The 23,778-nt window shown below is 42.0% G+C and overlaps 2 protein-coding genes across 7 annotated transcripts; both read right to left on the reverse strand.

The window, feature by feature from the left end:
* Positions 1–625: 625 nt before the first annotated feature.
* On the reverse strand, positions 626–4,005 carry pld4 (phospholipase D family member 4). Its single transcript, XM_029493573.1, has 12 exons — positions 3,872–4,005; positions 3,618–3,769; positions 3,407–3,479; positions 3,145–3,305; positions 2,528–2,711; positions 2,321–2,441; positions 2,104–2,231; positions 1,832–2,032; positions 1,574–1,713; positions 1,308–1,473; positions 1,116–1,212; positions 626–1,011 (listed from the first exon to the last, which is right to left on the reverse strand). The coding sequence occupies exons 3-12, from the start codon at positions 3,455–3,457 to the stop codon at positions 809–811; spliced, it is 1,452 nt and encodes a 483-aa protein (XP_029349433.1). The 5' UTR covers positions 3,458–3,479; positions 3,618–3,769; positions 3,872–4,005; the 3' UTR covers positions 626–808.
* Positions 3,824–20,936, reverse strand: cep170ba (centrosomal protein 170Ba). 6 transcript variants are annotated; one of them, XM_029493554.1, is made up of 19 exons: positions 20,816–20,936; positions 19,953–20,090; positions 18,366–18,455; positions 17,556–17,634; positions 16,713–16,771; positions 16,257–16,413; positions 13,597–13,731; positions 12,257–12,748; positions 11,265–12,151; positions 10,974–11,093; positions 10,422–10,560; positions 8,686–10,305; positions 7,895–8,141; positions 7,471–7,639; positions 7,231–7,365; positions 7,050–7,138; positions 6,095–6,188; positions 5,955–6,006; positions 3,824–5,861 (listed from the first exon to the last, which is right to left on the reverse strand). In XM_029493554.1, the coding sequence occupies exons 2-19, from the start codon at positions 20,055–20,057 to the stop codon at positions 5,638–5,640; spliced, it is 4,893 nt and encodes a 1,630-aa protein (XP_029349414.1). In that variant the 5' UTR covers positions 20,058–20,090; positions 20,816–20,936; the 3' UTR covers positions 3,824–5,637. The 6 variants fall into 6 exon arrangements, 5 of the variants coding, with proteins under 5 accessions (XP_029349414.1, XP_029349416.1, XP_029349415.1 ...); XM_029493556.1 differs by having other exon boundaries at positions 7,895–8,036; positions 20,727–20,914; XM_029493555.1 differs by having other exon boundaries at positions 20,418–20,914.
* Between the last annotated feature and the right edge of the window lie 2,842 nt (positions 20,937–23,778).

The following is a 23,778-nucleotide window of genomic DNA, read 5'->3' on the forward strand; positions in this document are numbered from 1 at the left end:
TTTATATTTTTTGTCTAAAGTAACATTTCTAATAGAGCCCCGTTGCAGGGTAACATCTCTGCGGTTAGTGAACACTTTTTCTACACGAAGAACTGCAAAAACATACAGCGATGTGATTCATTCCCACTGCTGTGGCACAAAGACCAGAACCCCTAACCCTGAAGTGGACCACCATGGCTGAACTTGCTCAGGGCTGCGGCCTACCCAGCTACCATGGTGTATTATCACATCTGTCCTACCTGACCCTCCCCATGTGTTACTGCCTCTTTTCCTGCCCTGATCAATGTCACTATCCAGCCACCGTCACCCTGATGACTAATGCTGGCCTAACCACAGGAACAGTTGGTTTTCCAGCATCTAACACACAGCAGCATATGGCCAGCAATCAAGGGCATCCTCACCACTCCTGTGATCACTGCCAAGGGCTGACTCTGGACTCAAATATTACTTGAAACAAAAATATCAGAGCTGTCGTTAATAAGTGTTAAGTATGGAAACAACACAGTTTTTTAAATATATTATTGCCAGTCATACATTCAACAATCACAACACTACATGCCAATAATGAAAAAAAAAAAAATCTGATGTTTTGCTCATCTGACGTGACAGCATATATATATATATATATATATATATATATATATATATGCTGTAACGTCACTGAACATTTTTTTTTTTTGTGGTTTCTTTTGAGGCAGAGAAAAAAAATAAAGATAATCTAGGGGTAATGTACATGACAATTACACCACAAATACAGCTTTAATAATAATAACAATAAAAATGTGTGTGTGTGTGTGTGATGCGTCTATCATCTTGATAGAGAACAGTCTGGGTTTTGCCCAAGGTCAGCGAGGTGCACAGCAAACTCAGAGTTCCAGTCTCTGTCAAAAACTGCCTTGAGCTGGCTCTGCAGGGCCTTGGTCTTCCATACAGAGTGAGGAGCTTGCTGGGAAATGACCAGGCCCACTCCAGCTGTGGTCAGGAAATAGTCCCCTGACCAATTAGAAGTACCTAGGTAAAAGCAACAAGGTTAACCTTTAACTCATACACACACAAGTGTCGTCCTAAAAGAGTCTGAGAAATGTGTACCAATCCCAAGCTAATGTAATACACACCAATGTAGGCCACTTTATCCGTCACCACGTATTTATTGTGGTTGACTCTGGAGTATGGAATATCTGACTGGTTTCCTACAGGCACAATGTACAATTTCTGGAAAGAGAATGATCAGTAAGTATGAGGACCATAAATCCAGTGATGCAGATGTTGTGTTTACAGCAAACATGTCATTCAATGTGGTGTCTTACCATCTGAATGCTGATATTGTGCTGAGGGCTGTCCAATGAGGCCAAAGACTGAAGGAAGGGGAGCATGGCTGGATCAGAGTCCCGTCCGCAGCTGATCAGCATCCGTATCTTGACCTTATTCTCAAACGCAGCCATCCTAATGGCATCATCAATGAATGGCCAGTATCTGTTGGATGAAAGAACCCAAGGAGACAAAATCATACAACAGAGCAATGTTGTTGACGGACGCTGAACATTAGCTATTCTTGGTGTAAGCCTCTGTTTACCTCAGAGGCTTTTCAAAGCGTGTGGTGGGGAAATACTCCATGACAGACACATCAATGAAGTGTTGAGCCTCTGAGATGATGGAGAGAATCGCCTCCAGGTCTTGGGTCCTTGATGGAGGACAGAAAGATGGCGGAGAGCTCTACCGAAAAAAAAATAATTAATGAAACAGGTGTTAGCAGCTGGATGCTTTTAGGTTGACTGAACCTTATATTTATACACAATGCAGCAAAAAAGGAACTGAGACACTAGGAACTCACTGAAAGGTAAATACTGCTGGAGACATTATCAGCTTCCAACAGCAGGGGGTGGTGTTTGTTGATGGCTGTGTCATACTTTGAAGGCCATGGCCTTGGCAGAGTGCTGTTGGGGTGTCCCATAACCCAGTAGGACTGGAAGATCTTATGGAGGTCCTGTGCCAGACTGGAGCAGTTGTAGATGACCACTCCTACTTCCTTCACCTACAACATGAAAATTAAATTGTTACTCTCGTGTTCAAAGGTTAGCATTTTTGAATGGTATTCTGGTTCACCTGTGTTAGAGCTCTCCAGTCCATATTGGCACTTCCAATAAACACATGTTTTCTGTCAACAATCCAGAATTTACTGTGAAGGACACCTTTCATCAGGCGTCCAAAGTTCACCCTCCTCACGTGAACACCTGCAGATGGAGAAAGACTGATGTAGACAATATGTTGCAACTCAAAAATCAATACTGAATGTTAAGTGTCGGATTAGTTAGCTCCAAACCTTTCTCTTTTAAAATATCTAAATCTGTGGAGTTTGTTCTAACTGTTGGAACACTGATCACCACTCGGACAGATACGTTCCTGGAGGGCAAATCCCCAAGTTCTTTCAGGATATCCTTTCCCTGTCAAACATGAACCAAGAATGCTACAACACATTCAACCAACATTTAATGTGTTTTCACATCTTTGTCTCCATTTGACAACTCACAGGCATGTCAGAGGAGGAGTTAACATTGATGTCTTCTCCAGTTAATGTCCAGTAAAAAGAGACCACATCCACTTGGTCTGCTGCCAAGGAGATTAGATCTTTCCAGACTTGGTCCAGGGGGATTCCGAATGTTGCATTGGCTTCAAATTTCATATACTGGGGAATACTCTCCACAAGAGCCATGCTGAGAGATAAAACAGACATTTATTTGATTCCTCCAGAAACAAAACTGAAGAAAATTGTGGTACAAATTTAGAGCAGGTTCACTAACAAATTACTCTGAACTTCCTCATGTGACATAAGTAAAACAAATGTTCAGCCATCAGTAAACATATAAAGTATAATTTATTTTAGCACGTCATGCTGTTTTACATGTGTCTTTTCTGTGACGTCGCGCCTGGTTATTAAGGTTTGTTGGGTACATTTTAGGTTCTGAGGAGAAGAGTTCTTGGACTGAGTTTGATTATTTCATCTCTAATCAGGAGAACAATGTTTACATTAAAGTCACAATATCTTTCATAAAGACGTGAACTCAGTTAAACCACTAGTCAGAGTGAACTAACTACATCCGCCTCCATCAGTCACACAGCCGCTGAACATCTTAATAGTATCGTTACCTGCACTGGTCCATGGAGACATTGGCCCCGCCAGCGTCCTGAGGGAGCATCTCATGATCTTTAGGTGGCGGGGGTCTCTCTAGAACAGCGATGGCAAGTAAAATCCCCAGAACAAGCAGACAGCCCAAAACCACAGCTAATGTCACACAGCTGGTCGACCTCTAACAACACAGAGTTTCACAGGAAAACAAATCCAAGCATGAGACAAGCGAGACACACAGAATAGTTGGATTGGCTGGGTGAGTGTGTGATGCAGTCCTACCCCTTTATTTGAAACAGAACCGTCATGAAGGCTTGTATATGCAGTAGGCATTTTCCTTTCAAACACTACTCATCTGTGTAAGAACAAAATAAACTGTAAATGAAGATCACTGAGATCAATTATTACAGATCAGAGAACACATTTTCTAGTTATTTATTCTAGCTGTAATTCTCCCAATAGTTTTCAAGTATTGAAAGCAAAAACAACTTACACAAAGCAGATGTTACTTGGCTACTGGAAAGGGTTTTAAGCAGACGGCTTTCTCCTCTGCATTCATCTGACATTGAGCTGAAGTGATCATCCTGCTTCTGAATATAACAGCACAGTTCCCATTTTTACTTTCATTTCTGGTTTTCAGACATACTAAAAAAAAAAAAACTGTGAGTGAAAAAAACAGGTGACAAAGGGGCAAGTAAATAACTTCGCTAAACAAATTTATTTGAAAAAAGTCAAACAAATCCAAACCTGGAATCACCATCTACCATGTTAGACGTACGACCAAACATAAATACCACCTAACAAGACATAAAGAGATCCCAGTCATTCTTTGGAAAAGGCTGGGGAAACAGAAACTGAATCTTAAGAATGAACCACAAATTTTACAAAGGAAAGAAAAGGGGGAATACTATCCCACAGATGATGGATAGCAGCAATAACAGCAATAGCAGCAATACTTTGCGCAAGAATGGACAAACATTCAGGTTTGTAAACAACCACTGCGCTTAGATGTATGAAACAATATCCCCACACAACTCTGTGGCACTTATAGGTACTTTCCAATTACAATCACATGTACAGTCTGCAATGGGAACTTGCTGGTCTACTGTCTTGCTCTTCCCTTCCCCGTTTACCGTCTGCAACAGTAGAGTGAAGGCTTTCAGTTTTGCAAGATGTCAGGTATAGAGGATAACGCTAACATTAGTGCAATATTTAGAGGTAATCTGTAGGACGTATAGATATATTTAGATATTTACATACCAAACAAGAGAGTATCATAAACTAACATTCAGATTTACAGTTTCATACAATTTATCATTTTATTTACAAAAAAAAAAAAACAAAAAACAAAAAACAAAAAAAAAAAACAAAGACATTAATTCTGTCATGTGTGGACCTTGTGACTTGTTGAGCTCTTCACACGACACACATGAAGAGCTGACCACAAACACAGATAAAGGAAATGTCCATTGCTTTATGATTGTCAAACTCTCAGACTTACCTGAGCTTTTCAGGCATGGAGGACAACACCAGTTTCTCACTATACAGAAGGTAAAAGCACAAACTCGCTTGAAAACTGACTACTAGTGTTTGTGTTTGTAGTCGTTTGTGCCAGATGATTCAGCCATGGACTCAGCCAAAACTTTCATTATGACTTATTCTGAGGAATTTTCACCTCCACCTGGGCAGAATAGGCAGAGACCCTGGACACACTTCTTTCACTGGGAAATAACAGATTAATACGCAAAGTATTGGCAAGTAGTAAACGTACTGAAAGATGAATTGGTCTCGCACTAGAGTCTACTGGCTCTCTCTCATGTTGCCATGGTTTCTTGGATACAAAATACCCAGTGTCTCTCACAACACCGTCAATAAATACATTTTACATTTCACTTCCAGGAATCAAAAGACAGCAAAAACAATACCAAAGGGGGGGAAAAAAAGCAAAACATAATGACGTGGGTTTACTGAAGAAACAAACACGTTGCTCCAAAATGTGTAATGTGCTACTGCATCTTTTCCCACATAAAACAAATATCAATTCAATATCACTTTCTCAAAAATGTACATTTTCACATTAACACATATCTGATTTGTAAATAGTTTTCCCCGAGTCAGTTAAGCTCAGGACGGTTTTCAATTCAACCAAATAATTTTAATGAGCTTTAGAAATCAACAATATTGGTCATGTCCTTGGGAAATAATGAAAACAATCTTAAAACAGAATCAAGTTTAGATTTTAGGGATTTCACAGTTGAGGCAGGATAGGTCCTCAAGTCATCAGCTTATCAGCAGGCCTGCCACAGCGTACACTTTCAAAAACCTATCGTGCAGGCTTTGTTGTGTCTTACAGCACAGTTTCAGTTTGAAGTGCTCCTGGTGCAGTAGTGTAAATGCTTGAGCAGACAGGTACAGTTGTGTGTGTCTCACTTCCACCCTGTTGGTTTCGGTCTGCACATAACAATCTGGCACCTGTGTGTTGGGTGACAGTAGCACTGTGTTTGCTTCAGACCTCAGACCAAATATCCCTCTCTCATATTGTCTGGTGTCACAGCTGCTCTCCTGACACTCTCACTGGGCCTTGGGCCGCCACCTCGCTTCGATATTGAGTGGACTTTTCTCAAGTCTCGTGAGGAAGAAGATCGAGAGGTCCAAACTCCCGATGAGGATGAGCTGGCAGAAACTGAGACTTTGGATGCTTCAGGCTGCCGACTGGGCTCCATGATTGTGTTGATAGCTGGATAAATAAAAACAAAAAACAGATTTGACAAGAGTATTACAAAAACAATGATTATTTACATTCTCACTGTTAATAACCAATGTGACTCACCCTCCAGTTGTCGCTGAACTCTCCTTAGTTCTTTCAAAATAGAGATGATTTCCTGAAACAAAATGTCTCAATTAGCACAACCAAAAAGCATTTTTAATATTAATTTAGCTTGAAAACATACAAAAGAGAAAATCACGCACCTCATTGGATGTCTTGACTGCAGGGACATCATTCTCAGAATTGACCTTTGCCTCAACTTCTTCCCAGATGTCCCCTCTGTCCTGGAACAGTACCCTACGTGTTTAATGCCAAGTGCAATTGTTAGTTAAAAAAGTTAGCAAGTTGCAGGGACAATCCACATTTTTGCATCCGTTTTGCTTTGTTTCATTTTCAACCATTTATCTGTGTGGAGGGTTAAGGTTAGGGTCATAGGAGCACTATTCTCAGGAGAGAAATCCAGGCAATCCTCTCTCCAGCCATCTCCTCCAGTTCTTCTAGGAGGATCCCAAGGCATTCTTAAGGCAGCTGGGAGATATAATCTCTTCAGGGGGTCCTGGGTCTGCCCCTCAGTCTCCTCCCAGAAGGGCATGCCCGGAACACCTACACTGGGAGACGCCCAGGAAGCATCCTCACCAGATACAACCTCACTCTTTCATTACCCACAGCTCCTGACCATAGGTGAGGGTCGAAACATAAAATGATCCAGTAAATTAGAGCTTCATTTTATGGCTCAACTCCTTCTTCACCACAACAGACCTGTGTCTGTCTAGTGTCTGTATGACTACAGATTACTGCCACCTGAACTGATTTTTTTGCCCAGTTTTGATTTTACAAGACATATTGCTCAACATTTGACAAGGTTTTGATTGTGGTGAAAAATGGTTTAAAAAATGGAAAAAAAAAAAAAAAGAAAAAAAAATCTGATTTTTTTTTGCGTTAATTCTGTACCTTTTCTACTCAGAGGATTACATCCCTGTTGTCTCAGTCCTATATGGTCAGTCAAACCATAATTCTGTATACTGATTCACTCAGTTATTTTAATTTAATTACTGTCTTTGATTACTGGCTCAGTGCAGTCTGGTTGTCAGACAGGATTGATAAAGTTTTCCATCAGATTAAGTACAGAATGTGCGTGTGCATGTGTACACATCTTACTTAATTTTGCCAGCAAGTTGCTCTGTGTTTTCTCTGATGACCATTACAATCTGAGACACTGGATTTAACAACTGATTGTCCACGTTGACCTGGCAAAAAAAATGATACATTTTAGAATGATTCACCAGTGCCAGTATAAAAGGCACTCAAGAAAGAGGTGAAGCTGCATATTGCGTCAGACCTCATCTCTACTCTGAGTTCGCTGCCTGGAGTTGTGTTCGTGGTCACTTGAGCCCTGCTCAGGTTCTCTTGTAGATGGGGAACTTGGCGGGGTTCTCTGGTAGTTTAATCCAGCCTCTGGGATATGCTGAACCAGCTGTGGCCCAATCAGAAATAAGAGAAAATCATCATGTCAGTTCACGTTTAAGTCATTTGAAAGAGATGTAATGCCTCTGTGACTTTAATTAAAAAGCAGCTGCACCGAGTATGTGATTTTTTCCTTTTTTTGGGGGGGCACCTGTTCGTGAGCAGTCACTGTGGAGACAGGTGTGTCGCTCTCCACTGCAGGGTTCTGTGGATCACCATCACCTGCCACGTCATGGATCTCTCTGGCTAAGATAGCGAGGTCTTTCGCCAGATCCTGACTCAGCCTAACAGAGAAGGAACTTGTGTTATGGCTGCCAGACACAGGATTAACATTCTCCAGTGAGTGCAAGAATGTAATTTTCTATTATTATAAGTTCATTTTATTTGATTTCCTTTACATTTTTTGTTATGTGTAGCTTGTCTATGACATAATCATGTATCATGACAAAAATGCTGTAGAGGCAGCAGCTGTGAAAGTCAGAAAGCATAGTATCCACAATGGATTTGTGATACTCAACCCAGCATATTTTCTGTCTCACCTTGCAATCTCAGCACTGTGAGTGGACCAGTTGTGGAAAGCGTCTCCTTCGTGACTCTCCTCCTCAGAATCTTTGCAGCGGGACTTTGAACGCAGGGTGGCCACCGGCTGTGGATGAGGCTGATTGCGTGGGCTGTGGGAAGCTGAGGAAGGTTGGGAGCGTTTGTGTTTAGGGGTGCTCTTGTTTGAGTCATACTCCTCATCTGAGGTAGAGGTATAGTCAGAGCCTTTCTGTCGCCTCCTGGAGCCTTGTTGTTGTGAATTGGTTTGAGTTACAAAGGATGGAGAAGAAAGAAGAAAACAGGACAGAAAAAGAAACGCCATCAAAGAAATCAGGAAAGAAAAACACCACCAGGTATTTCAGATACAATCACCAAATCCTTCCCCAAAGAAGAGAAAGGGAAAGTTGCTGTGGAAGTCCTCATCTCGACATTATTAACTTATTCTTTGCAATGCTTTTTTGTCCATCAAAATCATTTTCAAACTGAAATGAGTTATTGACTTCCACAGTACAGAAGGTGAATACCAGACCATAATACCGTGGTGAAAACAGTTTTGTGTAGTGCTCATTTTATCCACAATATCTTCACAGCATCACTGTAAATAAACACGAGATCATGTTTCCACAAGCAGCTTGAGAACACCGTGGAGATGAAGGAAAACTTAAATTTGTTAATGTGAGTATTAGTATCATTGATGTGAGTGAAAGTCAGAATTGACTTGATTCCCAAATGGCACTTTTCCAAAAACTACAGACATTGAATGCATCAAAAGGAACTATATCACACCTACTTGCTGTGCTGGTGGTATATTTGGCACTGCTTGAACGTCCACGAGTAATTGGCGTCTTCGGTGCAGGCTTCTGCTGTCTTTCAACACCTTTTGGAGCAGAGGCCCTTCGAACAGAGCTGCCACCGTACTCTGTGCTGCGGTTTGAGAACCCCATGCTTCTGCCTGTCCACTGTGGGGTGGAGGATACCTCAGTGTCACTGGGTGTGTTGAATGAGCTTGTCCGCTTACGAGGCATTGCCAACATATCCAGCCTAGAGAGTTTCTTGGCTTCCTGAGGCTGCTTGGTTGAAATGTTGCCCACTTCCTGGGATTGCCTGTCTGTCTCCGTGCCCTCGTTGTCTGAAGCCTCTCCCAGACGAGCGCGACGTAGCATGGATGCCCTGGTGGGTCTTGGGGCTGACAAGCTGTTGGCACGACTCAAGGCCTGGGAAGGTCTGGAGTTCTTTGATTCCTCCTTCTGAAGGGGCACTGTATACTTCCTGCGGTTTTGATACGTGTTAGACTCCTGATCAGAGTAAGGTAAGCTGTGAGGGTCGTCACTTAGGTCTGTGGAACCACATTTCCCAACACTCCGCCTAAGTCCAACAGGCCTCCTGACTGGCTCGGTCTTATTTTTGGTAGCTGTAGTCTGATAACGGTGATTTTCTTTTTCTGAGTACGAGGCCTGGTTATTTGAGTCCTGATTAGTTATACTAGCTGAGGACCTCTCTCTACGGAGGCCACTCGTAGAGAGTTTCTTTGTCACTGTGTTTGGCTTGGTCTTACTGCTATGCTGGCTGACTGTGCTGGAGGTATCTAAATCAGACTCCCCAGAAAGAGAGTCCATTATTGGAGAAGGGGTACTTTCAGGTTGTCCTGCTTGGAGTTTGGCCTCCAGGACAGCCAGAACATTCTCTGTCTCTCTGAGATAAGAATGAGTGTCCTGATTACAGGTTCCCTGAAAAAATTCTGGTTTTTGATCCTTTATAGCTGGCTGGCTAGAGATGTTTGGCAGCCTGGCATTGCTAGGCCGGTCCTTAGTGAAGCTCTCTTGTCTGATTAATGGAGATACTGTGCCCTCTTTGGACACTGGGCTCTCTGTCCTGTGGCCCAGGACAGGTGCTGATGCACTTTGCTTGACTATTCCAGTGTCCTGGTTAGATTTTGGTCTTGTCAGGGTGGCTGTTGAGAATGTTTTTTGTTTTCTCTCAGTGTCAGGTGTGCTGGATTTTGAGTCATCACATTCTAGTTTGGACTCACCGTCCTCTGACTCGATGTAGAATGTTGTAGACTTGGCTGGGAATATAGTATCTTTGTTTTCTTTATCTTCTGTATCAGACAATGGTTTCCTCCTCAGCTCTATGATAGACCCGTCATCAGACTTGCTGGCATCACTCAGGCTGTCAGGCTCTACATCATCCTGCACTGACAACCTGTGAATGCCATCCTGTGACTTGGGGGGCTCTGATCTACTCTTTTCTAGATTAAATGTTGAATATGTGTCATAATGAACATGAATGCTGGGAGTTGGAATATCACTCTTCTCCCCTACTGGTGGCTGAGGAAGGGTGCGTCGAGCTCTTGAGTCTGTCTTGTCATGGTTACGGCTGAGCGTGGCCTTGTGGATGATTGTAGCTTGCGCTGAAGTGAAACAGTTATGCATATTAACTACATACATTGAAAGTGAATATCATTCATATTCATCAGGGTTTCTCATTATCATTTCAAATGCACTGATGCCTTGTCAGGTGGCTTACCCCCTCCTGACAGCTCCATCTGGGAAGGAATGTCAAAGAGGCCAGATGAGGGACCAGACTCTGCGTAGCTGTCTGCCAAGCTGGCCCAGCAAGACATCCACTTAGGAGCTCCCTGTAACACTGCACCTGCTGGCTGCACCTGAAAGAAAACATACAACTTATTCAACATACAGGAAACAATGTTAATTTCATGGAAATCAGAAGATACCACACATCATCTGTATATGAGTAAGCATGACAAACTAGAAGAAAGTTATTTCTATTTTGGTTTAGAGAGAAAATTTTAATTAAAAATAAAACAGGGCCCACAACCTACAAGAAAAGAGGAGGCAAATCAAGAAATCCAAAGATGGACAGAAAAGAACAGAAATACCAAAAGGGCGAATTACGACACAAATGTATACTGATTTGTGAAACTGACCAAAAACCTTATTTCACTGTCTTTAGGACTGGTGTTAATATGATTACTCATTCATTCAAATCAATGATCCCACCCTTAGTAGGAAGGTTTATCTTCACCAGACTCTGTCCCTGCTCTGGAACTGGCCTCACCTGCCCATTCCTACTCTGCCTATGCTGCTCCCTGCCCTGACCAACAACAGGCCTAAATGCTGATGATGTTTCTGCTTCATTCTGGCTGGTTCGCTCTGGGCTCTGAACAACACCAAAAACCTGTCAGGAACAAAGCATTGCAAATGGATAAGTGTACAAATGGCTCATTGAGTGGTGCTTTGTCCATTGCACATTGCTATTAGCAGTCAACAACAAATTGTTGACTGCTAATAGCCTTTAAGTAACATTGTGCATGTTTTTAGAATAAACAAAATTGTATGAACAACTTACCTGGTCAATCTTGCTCCTTGCCTCTTCTAGTTCATTATCTTGAAAATCTCCTTCAATCGTGTAGGTTCCTGCATCGCTCAGACTGTCTTCCTCTTCCTTTCTGGGGCCACCAAGAGGGCTCTTTACTTCCACACAATGACTTTCCAGGGGCATCATAGGGGGTTTGAGGGGAACAGGCTTGTGGACAGGAGAAGAAGTCTTGGGCTGGTAGGGACCGTTAGATGTAGTGGGACTAAACAGGGATCGTACTACTGCCTCTGTTTTAGATGTTTTTTTCTCCCAGGTGGCAGGAGAGGCCTGTTTTGTTTGCTTTAGAAATTCAGCTGTAAATTCCTGGCCAAGTTTGGATTTCCGGCCCACACTGTGAAAAGGTTTTACAATAGAAGATGAAGAACGGGAAGAACAGCTGGTGCTGATTCTGTCCTCTGTCTTCTCCCTTCGTAGAGAGCCAGTTCTTTGAGGACCTGTCGAAGAAGAGTCCTTCAGAGGGACAGTGTAACGTTGGGTTGGGGGTGTAGAAGAGGCTGAAGATGGGGTTTGTCTTTCCCCAGTTGGGCTTGTGTTCTTCCTTGTCTTTTCCAGTTGGACCCTGAGGCCTGCCTGCTCAGGTGGGTTAGTGTTATTCGTGAAGGACTGAGAGCGCTTCTTTCTTGGATTATCATCAAAGAATTCAATTACAAAGGCCTGGTGAGGTTCAGTCTTACCAAGACTGGAAAGGGACTCTGAATCTGGAGGAGAATAAGACAAGCGTTTCTCAGAGTCAGGAGAGGTGAAGCTTTGTGGGGGGGCTCTCAGAGGTTGTGGAGATGATTGGGATCCAATCTGAGTTTCTGATTGCAGAAAACCCACTCCATTGATTGCAGGTGTGACATCTTCATGGGTGTTTGCTGATGATGGAAAGGCAAGAAGTTAGCTTGCCAGTTTGAACATTACTCAGTGAGTGTTGTGAGTAGATGTTGGTCAACATTATCAGAACTGTATAACTGACTTACCCTTGGTGGTCTTTTGTGACGGGCCACTGTTTGTACTGTGCATGTCTTCGGCTTGTGACTTCCTCCTCATCATGCTAGCAGTGCTGTGGACCAGCCAATCAGCTACTTTGTTTTCTGGTGACATCACTTCCGTGGGTGTGGTTACATCATCTGTGGAAGGTGGCTTTCGCTGTTGCCGGAAAGAAAACTTAGTCACATGGTCCTTGATCTTCATTTTCCCTGGTGTGCATTCATCAAACTCTATGGTGAAGGAAGCATGGCTTTGGACAACTGGGGGTGTGAGTGTAGAAGGTGCACACTGCGGGGGATCTGGGGTGTCCTTTGTTGGAGCCTCGTGAACTTGTGATTCAAGCTTTTTGGCCATTCGCTGCTGGAACTCCTTTGTTGGAATCTCAAAGTAACTAGGCTCCCGGCGGTATGGGAAGATAGACTTGGCCTGACTGTCTGACTGGAAACAGTTGGATGCATATTTGGACACATCTTTCCCCAGTTCTGTTAATAAAAAGTATTAATGTCAAAGTAAACACACAGATACACACCAGTCATGGTTCTAAATAATCCACTCTAAAGGAAATCAGAAGACACCATTTTATGATGAATTAGTAACAACAAATAGGAGAATGGTATTAGTTTTTAATTCACCTCTTTAAGCTTATATTTCTGGTCACAAATAGTGTGTTATGTTTTATATATTATAATAACATATCATTATTATTGTTATTATTATCATCATCATCAATACTACTACTACTACTACTACTAATAATAATAATAATAATAAAAGTTCAATTGGGATGTCAATGTCACACATTCCATCAAAATTGGGAGCCACAAATGATGCAAAGATTCCAGCTGTTAGACAAATCAGCTACTTGGTCTTTTGGTGCCAGCTGGATGTGGTCAAATATCAGTTTAGTAGAGTCCAGCAAGAGGTAGCTGAGCAGGAATAATCTGTTTCAGCCCAGGAAACATGTGCCCAACAATCAACCCCCCACCTCCCTCCAGCAGCTTAGAGGGTCATAATCCATCACGAGGCAGACAGGCAGTGCCCACTGGCCTGGCATGGTATGGCCTGGCTAACAATCCACAACTGGCAGCCAGACGCCTGCCTTGGGTTTAACACCATCCATCTCTCAGTGACCCACAAAGGGTATCAGATAGCAGTGTCAAAGAAAAACATGTCATTATAAATTGGTTTCTAATTCATACATGCAGGAACATCCAGTACAATTACAAAATATATAACGGTGCAGTACATGTTATATAAACATCGTACAAATGCCATTAGTAAAATCAGGGGCCTTGAGTACATAGAGAAAACCCAACATTCTTTCACTCACCTGGAGAGTCCTGCTCTGGTGATTTTCCACCTCTTTCCACCTTTTTGTTGGCTGGGTCCTCAACTTCCCCCCACCATGACGGTTGGCCGTAGAGAGGAGTCGGCTTGGATATTGGATATGGAGAATCTGTGCCAGCTAACAGACAGACGCAAGTACAGACACAGCCAAACACACAACATTAGCCACATGGACACACTCAGATCCAGCAAGGACAGGTCAGAAGGAACTGAGATCTGAGTAAGGAACTGAATTTATACAGCTTTTTGGATACAAGTACATGTAAGTCACATGGCTGTGTCTGAGCTTTTGTCTTGCAACAAGAATATATTACATAAGATTGGAGCTCAGATGGTATGAGTGTTGCACTGCTTGTAGCCTTTTGGCTTTTGTAATTCCCATACATTACAGGGACACAGAGAGAGAGAAGTGAGGGTCAAACCGGGATATAAACTGCATGACACAAACCACTTATGGGAGTGGAAGTGCAGTGAACCCTAAACTTCAAAGGAAGAAAACACAATGCAGTATATATGACAACCAGTGAGTCGAAATGAGCTTATTTGGTACTGTCTGACATAGTTTGCACATTGGTCTTGGTATACTCCACATTGAAGGGCAAATGAAGGTTTAGTTCCGTGACATTCTTTCTGAACTGGTGGTGAACAGCCGTTTTGCCAGTGCACACAGCCACACAGACAGCCTATATGCTATTTAACAGATAATCTGGATGCTGCTGGTCAATAGCTAGGCTAAATACGATCTTAGTGGTTTAATGTGAAGGCTTTGCAATCCAAAGAATCAACAGCACTTCATTGCTGTTGCCTTAGACACACACAATAAGAAATCAACAGTGGCGTGCAAGGCAGAAAGACATGCTACCAATTCCATCCCCATTACTCAATGCTCTACTTTTAGCTAAAGAAAACAGGGCTGAAGAGAATTGAACAACGTGGAGTTTATGCAGAATATATTGTCAAAACACCAGTTTTCCATGCTTAATATCTTATTTGGACTAATACAGTTAAGTTAAAAAAAACTTTAGAATAATGTAGTGCTGATTTGTGCTATATCTGGGAAAAATTAATAATATATATCATGCCCCTAGTAAAACACTTAATAAGCCTGGCAGAGTAAAATAGGACGGAATGAGTCGCATACTGTACAACTGAAGTGTCCTGCCCTGCAGACAGCTGAAGGATTGGACACAGTCCACATCCTGTACAGCTGCAGGGAAAAATAAGCAAGAGCACACAGAATAAGATACACACTGAACTGCTCTCCGAGCACTAAAGTTAGTGACAGAAATGTATGGAACTCAAAGAAATAGTGGGATGCAAGGAAAAGACCAATATCAAAATAAAGCATCCAATAGACAAAAAACAAAAACACATTGCTTCAAGGCTGCCAGGCTGCAGCTTTAGGATAAGGGAATTTATTTACATGGAGTCAACAGTGGTGTGTCAGTGCAAACAAGCTGAAGAGTACAAAATTATGTGTATATATATATCTGCAAGAAAAATCTAACACATTCCACCTATTTTAAGCAGCACAAGTTTTTCTGGCAGAATATGAAACACTATCCTTATCTTCTTGACACTGTACATTTATCATGTGAGTACATTTGCTATCTCATGGACTAGGCCATGACAACAGGCTGCTGCCACACAGTAGACATTTGCTTATGGCCCCTAGAAAAACAACACTCCACTGAGCATGTTCAGCAAAAAAGCGCTAGCATGTAGCTACAGGAGATACAACAACACTTCAAACCTAGTACAAGACGCCTCACTGAAGGAGGCTTACCAAATATTTTCCAAATGTTTCACAGTTCAATGACAAATTTGAAAGGCATGCTGAGGGCTGTGAGCCTAGTGCTGGAAAGGCCCCTATTTTAAGCACCAGCACCAATTTTCCTTAAGCTCATATGGACCATTAGAGAGAAGAAAGCACAAGAATTGCTAAATCAACGACAGCTGGGTTTGTCAGTGTAAATGACTTTCATTCATAAAAATGTGTCTCAAACTAACAATTCTCTGCCTGTTTCACTGTCACCAGTAAAACAGGATTTAGCTTCAGAAAAGGGGGTGTGAGAACTAGTGAAAATATAGGCAGCAACAAATTCACAAACAGCTACATTGGCATAAGTGCCAAGTTGGCACCACAAATCCCACACACCTTTCTAATTCTTTCGTGACGCATGTTCAACCAGCATCAGTGCACTTCAAAGCACCTCACCTCTTGTCAACAGTCAGACATGGCTGACAGAGATAAGGCAGGTTGTCCTTAACTCCTCACCCATCAGCTTGTCTGGCCTTACTTTTGTATTCACATTCTGCCAACTCCAGGATACCAAGAGCTATTTCTTTACTGATTCCATAAGCTTATAGCTTCAGCTTTTCAGCTCACATGACATCTTAATCTCACACTAGGGAAGCTTGTAATAAAAGAAGACAACCACCTTATCAAGGGATTTACAGCCAAAGCCGTGCAGCACATGGAGACACAGTAACTTCCTTTTCCTTGTTTGAGTGAACAGGATATTCAAATACAGTGAAATCAGTTCCTTTCAGGCTACAATTTAACTACCATGTAGGGGCTATCAACTGCCTACCTGTTAATATCTGCTATTATGGAGTATGGGTGCAGTTTCAGTTGTTTACCTGTGAGTGAGTGGGCTCTTCGCTCAGCCCTGTCCTGAAGTTTGGCACTGGAAAGAGGGTCTTTGCTCCTCTCTGAGCTCTGGAGCTGCTGTTTTTCAATTGCCTTGGCCTCTAGAGCTTTCATACTGAGCTGTAGCTGGCTGGTGTACTTCTCATGCTACACACAGAGACAGGAGGGAAGCAGGATGTGACAGATCGCTTGACAACAATCAGTACAGATGTAACTGTCCACAGACATACACAGTGCAAGGAAGAACATTAACCTGGGAGCTCACAGAGTCAGACTTTGAAAATGAGCCATCTGGCCAACACCACCACATTTAAAGAAATGTTAGTAACTGTCTGAGAATGAGAGAGCAATGTTTTTTTTTTACAGCTATGTTTTTAGTAATTTGCATTTGGCCAACATTATAAACACTGATCAGCCAATAAAATGGAATAGACTGTTTTTCTCACCTTAAGGGCCTCCTCTGGAACCTTGTGTTGACTCTTCTCCAAGATATATACATGAGAATGTGCAGGAAGAGTTAAAGTAGAAAAACTTGTCTTACATTTTGTGTAACTGTGTGCTCTACATCTATTTATACTCTTCCAGCTAATATTTAGGTCTAGCTCAGTAAATATATTTGGTGGCACAGAAAAGAAGTTCCAACACACAAAGTATGGTAAGTAAGAAGTTTCTTTTGTAGAGCTCATGTCAATGAAAGAGGTCAAAAGTAACTTATTCTACTCCTAACAAGATAGAGGAATACAGATAAGCAGCAAAACATACTGCAATTCAAACAAGCTAGAATCATGACCTGCTCCTAGAAACGTGCAACATCGTGCCGCAAACACAATACGTATGTTTTTATTCTGGCCAGGGGCAATCCTAAATGTCTCTGTTCTCTAAACAATTTACACCCAGTTGTATAAACTACATTTCACAATTTGTGAGTTTTCTGATTTGAGGCGCAAAGATTGCAGCAGATTTTCTATTCACAGCTGATCATAATCTAAAACCCCTGACTGAAAACGCACAGGGGATTAACATGCCGATGGATAAGAAGACCACAGAAAGAGAAAAAGAATGCTGAAAATTTTGTGATTGAAGCAGCTGTCAAGCAGTGGCCCATTTCACCATTCGGAGCTGCTAATGAAAACTTAAATTGATCCATACAAAGAGAGGAAAGTGTGTATTACCCCTAACCCTAGCCCCCCCCCCAAACTAATTTAACCCTACAATCACACTGATTCATTTTAAGTTAACCCAAATATATGATATGAATCTAAATAACTAGTGAAAGAAAAAAAAGATATCATAACCAAATCGAATGACATCTGAGAGCTTCAGGGTGATGTAGGTCTGGTCTGGGATCCTTAGGTCATTCACAAATGTCTGTAAAATAAAGACAAATAATACCAAATTATTTTCACTGCTCGTTAAGTGGCACATACCCAGACACTGTAAGGTGCTTCACTGTTGGCCGCTTTCCCATTAAAAATTAGTCCACCCGCACATTGAAACTCTTATGAGCTTAAGGTGTTATGCAATGGCAGTCTCAGCTTTTGTGGAATGCTTATCAGTCAGTTGGGAATAAAAAGATTGTTGACCATTTTAACCAACTAGTAATTAGTTAGAAGCTGTTAGTTCTTCAGATGTATGAAATTAAAGGAAGCTGATAAACATTTGCAGAACAGTGAGTGGAGGAAATGGCTTATTTCTATCCAGAGTAAATGGAGATCAGTGGAGAAGAAAACATGGGCATGCTGGATTTCAGTTACAGGTCCTAACACTGTTCTGCTCTGATTAGTTTGGCGGCAGTAACTAAGGCCAAAAGAAACACTCTATGGGAACAATGAACAGTTTCTCCTACTACACAACTCTGGGCTTCATCGGGATAATGGTGCAATGAGGTGGCAACAGAGCAGTGAAGGGACTGAGAGTGGTGGGGGCATAAAGAGTAAGAAAAAGGAAGAATGGCAGGGGAAAAAAAGGCCTCCCGATTACCCCTGTTCAACTAACAGTCCCCTTCTTTGGCATACAGAGAGCAGACCTTGGGGAGCCCAGAGGCTTTTATCAGTCTGGGCTGAGGCAGGTTGTCTGACACTCGAGATGGACTTACTTACCCCATTCAAACTGCCGAGGTCCTTCACCATGTGCTCGTCTGTGTTTGAGTCATAGTTGATCACAGCATGCTGTTTGTCCACACTACGAGACTGCCACAAAAGTAAAGGGAAAAAACTAATTAGAGCTGGAAAATTTAGTCAGTTAAACAATTGCTCAATCAACATATTATCAATTGGCTCTTAGTTTGATATATTTAAATAGCAAATTACTTTAACATTTGGTGCCTACCTGCCAAACTCTGCTTGTATAACTCAAACAATGGAGCAGAGGAAAAATGTGCAGTTTACTTGTAAATAGGTAATTAACTATAATCTCAGCAAGTAATTCCAACTGACGCACTTCTGCTCATAAAGCATTCTAGGCTTCCTCATCAAAGAAATCATAAAGCTTAAAGGTGACGGCCAAACTCATTTGCAAAATGACCACCCTCATTCTGCATGTGCTGTCCTATCAATCAGTGGACTTTGAAACAACTTCTTGAAAATATTGTACTGCCTGAAGTTGTGTTTATCATCGAGTTTACATTTTTGATTAGGTTAACTGTGTAGTCACTTTAGGAATTCCACATCAATAGACTTTAGCTTCTCACTGACCCCTTACAATAGTGCTCGACACTTTGACATAAATACACAACTCAACTATAGGCAATTGCAGTCACTTATGAAGGAGGCACATGGTGTAATTATCGGTTATGACAGTAGAAACACAGTTGCCCTATAGAGTCCAAACATTCAAGTTGAGGCCCACAGCCATACCTTTTGATCTAACTTCACTTAAACTCAATCTCTGTTATTCAAGCCAAACAGGATTCTCATGTCACAGACATTCAACTTTGGTTTGAAAAGGAAAAATGCAAAAAGCTTCAAACAAAAGAAAAACTTAAACTACTAGTGTTAAAGACAATCTGGTGGAGAAACTGATCACGTGCCAAGTCAGCAAGTAGTCCTGAGCACTTAAGCAGAGCACTAAAAAAAGTCTGCATCATTTCAGACTGGAAAAAACTGAGGTTTTTTTTCTGGATTGGGCGATGCCTCGTTGTGAACATGACTAACTTTTCAATCTGACCTCTGTAGTTGGCAGTGCTTTTCTGAGCACAACACACTGACTTAGCAAAGCATAAACAACTGCTTCTGAAGCAACATTCCTCTTTCATTGATATAAATACAGAGTGAAGAAAAAAAATATGAGGGAAGGCATTATACAGAGCCCACAAAGCAATTGTGCTAATAACAGACACAGCATGGAAAAACAAAAGGGTGGAATGCTTTGCCTGTGTTTCCAATCCATGTTTGAAAGGCTGTCAGGGCTAATTTTGTGTGAAAGCACTGTCACCAGGTTACACACAGAAATGCACAACCACAAAGTAAAAAGTCGCCCACTGCTGTTTCACACATTTATGTGGCTAGCTGTACTGTCAGACATCAGTGAAGAGTAATGCAACATATCCCGAGCATGTGTTCACAGATTACAGGGAAGACCAGTTAGGGTTCATGTGACACTCCGCCGTTGTTTGCTGTGTAAACGCAAACTTCAGGCAAGTGAGCACACACTAGCTCACACATACACTGTCAAATAGACACACAGACCTGCAGCATTAACTCGCAATCATCCCGGCCAACAAAGATCATCTCCCGTGGCAACCGATGGCGTGTGCCAGAGCTGCTGACCAGGAACCATGACGTCACACTCATGTTGGGGCCCCTAGTCAGGATCTTCTTAGCATCCTGGAGAGGGCGGGGGCAAAATAATAATTTAAATAGTCAAAGATGAACTAGAAAGGCAGAGGATTAAAGGATATCATGAGATGGCATAGAGAGGGCAGGACCAAACGTCCATGAGCAATATTAGCTGGCCTAAACAGGCTGCTCAACTGAAGCCATGTTTCTCAGACAAACTGTTCGACCTGTTTATCCAACAAATTCAGGTCTGACTGTGCTTCTGCACAATTCAATCAATTAAACAGGCACATACTGAGTGCGCCTGCCAGGTTTGTCAAAAGGGGATATACGTTATATTTAAACAACTCACAACTGCAGATTGTCAGTACTTACCCAGAGTCCTACATAAAGTGTGTGTTTCAAATACTTGTTGCAAAGTGACGCGTTTGAGTAACGCTAGCTGGCAAATGTAACTTTCAGCGCTCGAGCTGTAACTTCCTGTAACCTTGGATACCTAGACTTTATTATCCGGGCTGCCATGAGACATAAATCCGGCTGATGAGATGAGGTAAGCCGCAGTTACTGTCTCCTAAAGGCAGCACTAAGGTAGTGTTAGCTGACAGGAGTCCGGCGGTGTTCAGCTAACATTAGACCGCCGAGGGCTCGCCTGTCCCGGTGACCTGCTCCAGGCTGGCTCGTTACCTTCAGCGCCTTCTCCGCCTTGCTCCGGAGGGAAGCCAGCGTTTAACGTCCCGCGGCGAAGGGGATTAACACGACCGACATGAACTCACCGCGACCGCACCTGGCGACGTCGGACAGGTGAATGTCGTCCACACCCTCTTCTACCTTTGGAGGAGGACGGCCGACCGAAACTCCGCTCCAACGCCTCTCCCCCTCCTCCCCGTCCTCCCCCCGGCACGGTGACGTAATCTGACGAGCCCAGTCAAAGGCATTATGACTTGGAGCAGAGAGGTGGAGGAGGAGGAGCCGCAGTAAGAGTTCTCACTCTGATGGATTTTTGCGGGAGCGGACCCCCCCCCCCCCCCAAAAAAAAAAAAAAAAAAAAAAACACTCACTCGCGTATGAAAGGGTGAAGTTATTCAAAATTTTAAAGGTTGGTTAACTAACGGCATAATTCCACCTACATTTTCACAAAGACCAGATTCAGTTAGGTTTGCTGTCATTTGTAAGTTGTGTTTGTGTCTCACACTCTGTATAAGCATGATGCGTATTTCTAATGGTGTTCAATTAAATCAGCATTATCAGGCCCATCATCAATAAAGAGCCCTCCAGGCAACATCACACTCTAAATACTCTTACAAGAGCATTTAATGAGACAACTATATCTGACAACTATAGTATATAATTTTTATTATTTGCTGAAGAAGAAAAAGAACAAAAAATGAACTGTTCATTCATCAACATATGTTTTCAAAGTGTAAATGCGGGATACCCCTATATTCAAATTAATTAATCATCTTATTTCTGATACACATATTTTTATTTGATTTATAGTCAGTTGGTTCAAGCAAAAATAAAATTGTATTGCACATGTTTGATTATAAATACAGTTAGTTGCCGTATTCTCTTAGATAGACAGCTTTTAGCAAGCTTTTTGTCAAAAAATGGGTCAAATCTGGGCCCAATATAATAGGAAGTGCTGCTAAATGCTTTACTTGCTTACATATGCAAGAGAGGATATGTGATTATGTTGGGGGTGTAGTCGGAATTTGTCTAATTCCTAAGTCAATAAAAAACAAAATTGTGTTCGTTGAGTGTTTGCCTTTAGATTACAGACAGTTAATGCAGACCTGGTTACAGTTTCAACCATCCGATGAGTCATTATCTCTATAGACGATCTTCGTTTGTTTCGTCTGCTCTGCTTGACGACGTTTTCCTCGCCGTTCAAGTAAACAAGATCGAGCAGGACACCAGAGAAACTTTAAAATAAGGACATCATTCATTGGCAACAATGTGTGTTTGTAACAGCCATACTGCAGTCACGACATTCTGTCAAAAGCATGCCCCAATTCATATTCAGCTAAAATGCGCTATCAAGCTGATGCTCTGCTTTAATTTAAAAAAACTTACTAACTAACTAAGTAAATAAATAATAAAACAGGGCAATATATATTTCTATATTCATGACACAATAAACCAACAGAAATACACTTTACTTGGTCTGGTGCCCGCTAGATGACGCCCTAGTTCCAATTTCCTATATTGATCTGCCCCAATGGACCCAAGCTAAAAGTTAATTTCAATAAATGTGTCTGTTGTATTAGGTGTGTACTATCACCTCTCACCCACCCAATCAACACAGACTAATTTTCCTCTTTATGTGTGTTTGTAGTATTTGATTATATGAATATTTAGATGAACAAAAATAAATAATGAATGAAAATGATTGCTTCCAATCAGTGGTCATGTGAAGCACAGCATTTCTACCAAATAACCTCGAATAAAGTCCACCTCACACGTTCCATGTATATTATGTTTCCTTGTCTACATGCCAGGATATTAAAGAATAAGTGCAGTTTATTTTACAAATAAAAAGGCCCTTACCGACAGCTACCGTTTATTTAGGCAGGCTTCCCTCTAAAAAGGCTCCATTCTCTTGCTGGGATTTAATGTTATAAAGGGCTTATTAAACAGGCTGAACCAGTTTCCTTGCACTGTGAATTACCAGTATACAGCATATTGGAAGTGATTCAAATGCCCAAACGGACAAACTAATTAAAAATGATATTGTTCAAGTTCAAGAAAAGCAAGGTGCTGTATTCACCTGCTGACTTTGTGATCCATGTTCATCCTGTGCCTTGTGATTCTTCTGCTATTAATGCCTCCTCCATTTCACTGCGTTTGTTGCTGTGTAGTGTGTTATTTATGAGTCACAGTACAAAATCTGCTTTATTGTTTCTATGATCCAAAAAGAAAATTCTGTTTTGGGAACAAGAGCTGACAGGATTAATAAGGTCTTGGCTTTCATACACACACAGTACAGTAAGAGAAAATATTTTTGCATCTATTCCAAAGAACAGAAATGTTCTGGCTTGCAGACTGTGTGTGAGTGACATTTCCTCTACACGGCACAACAATCCATCACCCACAGGAGGGCAGTGGCAGAGCTGCAGCCCCACCTCTGCAGCATGTTTTGGGCAGTGCAGCTGGAGTCAGGAGAAGAACGGCTGTCAGGTGAGCGCCACACTGGGCCAAACCTCAGTCTCGCTGTGTGGTGCTTCACATTACAGCTTGCCCAAAGACAGACTGTGAGCCCTGGCTGTCAACATCTGCTCCAGAGACTGTACCATCTGGTCAAAGGCCCAGGGGATGGATCTCTCCCCGTTTCAGACCAGCTGCAGAACCCCAGACATAGACCTGAGTACTCCTGCAGAGGCAGAGAGCATGGCCAAGACACAATGAGAGCTACTGAATGCTGGAACGTCTCACACACTTATCCGCGTTTTGTCGGGTGTGAGCCCAGCAAGCATATACTTACGTTTTTACATGCCTCAACTCATTTGTCATAACCAGGAGGGACATGAACATTAAAATAGGTGTGACAAGTTTTCATAACTCTGAACTATCTGTCCAAGTCCAGCATTTCTAGGAGAAAAGGGGGAATAAGAGGATGAACAAGATGACTGCCCTAGACAATTGTGGGAAAATACTTTTATTTGTAAAAATGCCTGCTGTTAACTACCATCATCAAGGGCAGGACTCTGTAACAAAAGATGAGTCTACAGTTTTTTGT

Source organism: Echeneis naucrates, chromosome 22 (genome assembly GCF_900963305.1).
Source record: "Echeneis naucrates chromosome 22, fEcheNa1.1, whole genome shotgun sequence".
Classification (NCBI taxonomy): Eukaryota; Metazoa; Chordata; class Actinopteri; order Carangiformes; family Echeneidae; genus Echeneis; species Echeneis naucrates.